Source organism: Phalaenopsis equestris, unplaced genomic scaffold, assembly GCF_001263595.1.
Source record: "Phalaenopsis equestris unplaced genomic scaffold, ASM126359v1 Scaffold000174, whole genome shotgun sequence".
Lineage (NCBI taxonomy): Eukaryota > Viridiplantae > Streptophyta > Magnoliopsida > Asparagales > Orchidaceae > Phalaenopsis > Phalaenopsis equestris.
This window is the reverse complement of record NW_018164616.1, coordinates 987,137-989,167: the sequence shown is the minus strand read 5'-3', so window position 1 is coordinate 989,167 and position 2,031 is coordinate 987,137. Positions and strand designations below refer to the sequence as shown.

Genomic DNA, 2,031 nt, shown 5'->3' with positions numbered 1-2,031 from the left:
TCCTCATTCAAGGATCAAGTATCGATAGCCATGAGAGCTCAAATCGATTGATAATTTCTGGCCGACAAAGTAGGCCTGCCAACCCAAAGACCACAAAGATCGACCTATGATCTGATTCAATATAGTCAAACTAGCAGGCCTTGTCACACTAAGGCCCACCAAGTTCAACTTACCGAGTCAGAGGATAGCCAACTTGTTGGTCCATACATGTAAAAAACCTAAAATATCCTATAACACTCCCATTAAAGCAGGGGCAAACATGTAATTTCATATATTGTACCCCCTCCTCTATAAATACAAAGTTCATTTTTTGAGAAAGATTTATCAATAATTAGACTTATTATTGTTGATTTATTATATTGTACCCTCTCTCTCTCTCTCTCTCTCTCTCTCTCTTTATCTTCATTAATATTTCTCTTTTTTTCTCTCTCTCTCTCTCTCTCTCGTTTTAAGCTCTAATCCTTAGGTGTGATTTACAGACAAATCAAGATTCAAAAAAAATCAAAGTTAAAGGATCAATCTTCTGGTTCACTTTCCTGAAATTGTTTGAAAAAGTTTTCCTAGTTAAAATATAATTGGCTTCATCTTGCATATGCTTTGTGTATGACATAATATGTTTGTCAAGAAATCGTGTATAAGAAATCTTAACTCTTGAGCATTTTATTTATGAAAGTCATACATAAAACCAACTTCCCTATGCAAGAAAAGGTGCACTTCATTCTATTAAAATTTAAAAAGGCTGTATTTTTTATGTGATAAGAAAGATTTGGGTGGTATAAATGCATAAAAAGTAAAGTTTAGCTATTATTGCTATATGACTGTATTTTGTTAACGAGGAGCTGCAACATGTAATGTTGTTGACTTCAAGGAGTCAATCTTTGAGTCAATTTGATGATATTTGAATGTTATGATATACTAAATTTTGATGATGTTGACTCTACAAATATGAGATGATAGGAAGATTTCATATGTATGATGAGTTTATTCAACTTAATTTGTAACTTTCAATTCCAATCTAATGCCAACCCCTATAATTCCCTCCTTAAATTGTAATATGTCGAGAAGTCCATCATTATTATCGTTATTATTATGATTACATTGATGTTTGATATTTTTGAGCATTTGTACTTGTTTGAATATTTTTAGGGCTATGGTTATGATATATAGAATGATTTGTATTTATATTTTTATATTTTTATTAGTTTTCAATCTATCAAAATTAAACCATTTATTTTTTAATTAATAAAAAAGGAATAATATAATGTCAACAACAGCTTTTTTTTTCATTTGATTAGATAGAAATAAGCTTTTGTATTCAAGTTATATAAACATATAGTGCAAATCTAAAATTTGGTCAAGCCCAATGTTGGCGTAAGAAATAGTTTATCAAGTTTAATGCTTAATAAAAAGAATATGATGAGCATAAATTTGCAATGCATGAACCGGAATTCATATAAATCTCTTTATGGAACCAAATAAAATAAGCACAACAGGACAATATGACTTTATATTTCCATGATAATGCATTTGCATACTTGTAACCCATATAACATGTATTCTTCACCATTTTGGTTTAGCAACAAGGCGAAGTGCCTCCTTCTTATGTGCCGTGAGTCCAACCGCCACATCCATGTTAATATCTTCGGCCTTCATTCCATCCGGTAATGACCAATCAAAACAGTGGAGGAGATTCGCCAAAGCAAGCTCCACAACCACCATTGCGAAGTTGAACCCCGGGCACTTTCTCCTCCCCGATCCAAAGGACAAAAACTCAAACTCTCGTTTCTTGAAATCCACTCTGCTTCCGTCAAACCTTTCTGGCCAAAACTCTAGCGGTCTCTCCCAAACATTTGGGTCTGTGGAAATGGCGGCAGCGTTGAAGACAACACGGGTATTTGCAGGGATGATATATCCTCGGATTTCGCATAGCTGAGTCGTTTCTCGTGGAATGAGTGGGGCAGCAGGTCTTAGCCGCAGCGATTCCTTTATCACTTTCTTGAGGTATTCAAGCTTTTCGAGTTCGCTTTCTTG

At 34.1% G+C, this 2,031-nt stretch overlaps 1 protein-coding gene across 1 annotated transcript in view; it reads right to left on the bottom strand.

The window, feature by feature from the left end:
* Positions 1-1,560: 1,560 nt before the first annotated feature.
* The window catches only part of LOC110022162 (cytochrome P450 71A9-like), a 28,052-nt gene continuing 27,581 nt past the window's right edge, over positions 1,561-2,031 (bottom strand). Inside the window, exon 3 of the mRNA XM_020720978.1 lies at positions 1,561-2,027. Coding sequence (XP_020576637.1) covers positions 1,561-2,027 — 467 coding nt within the window. The remainder of the gene's footprint in view (positions 2,028-2,031) is intronic.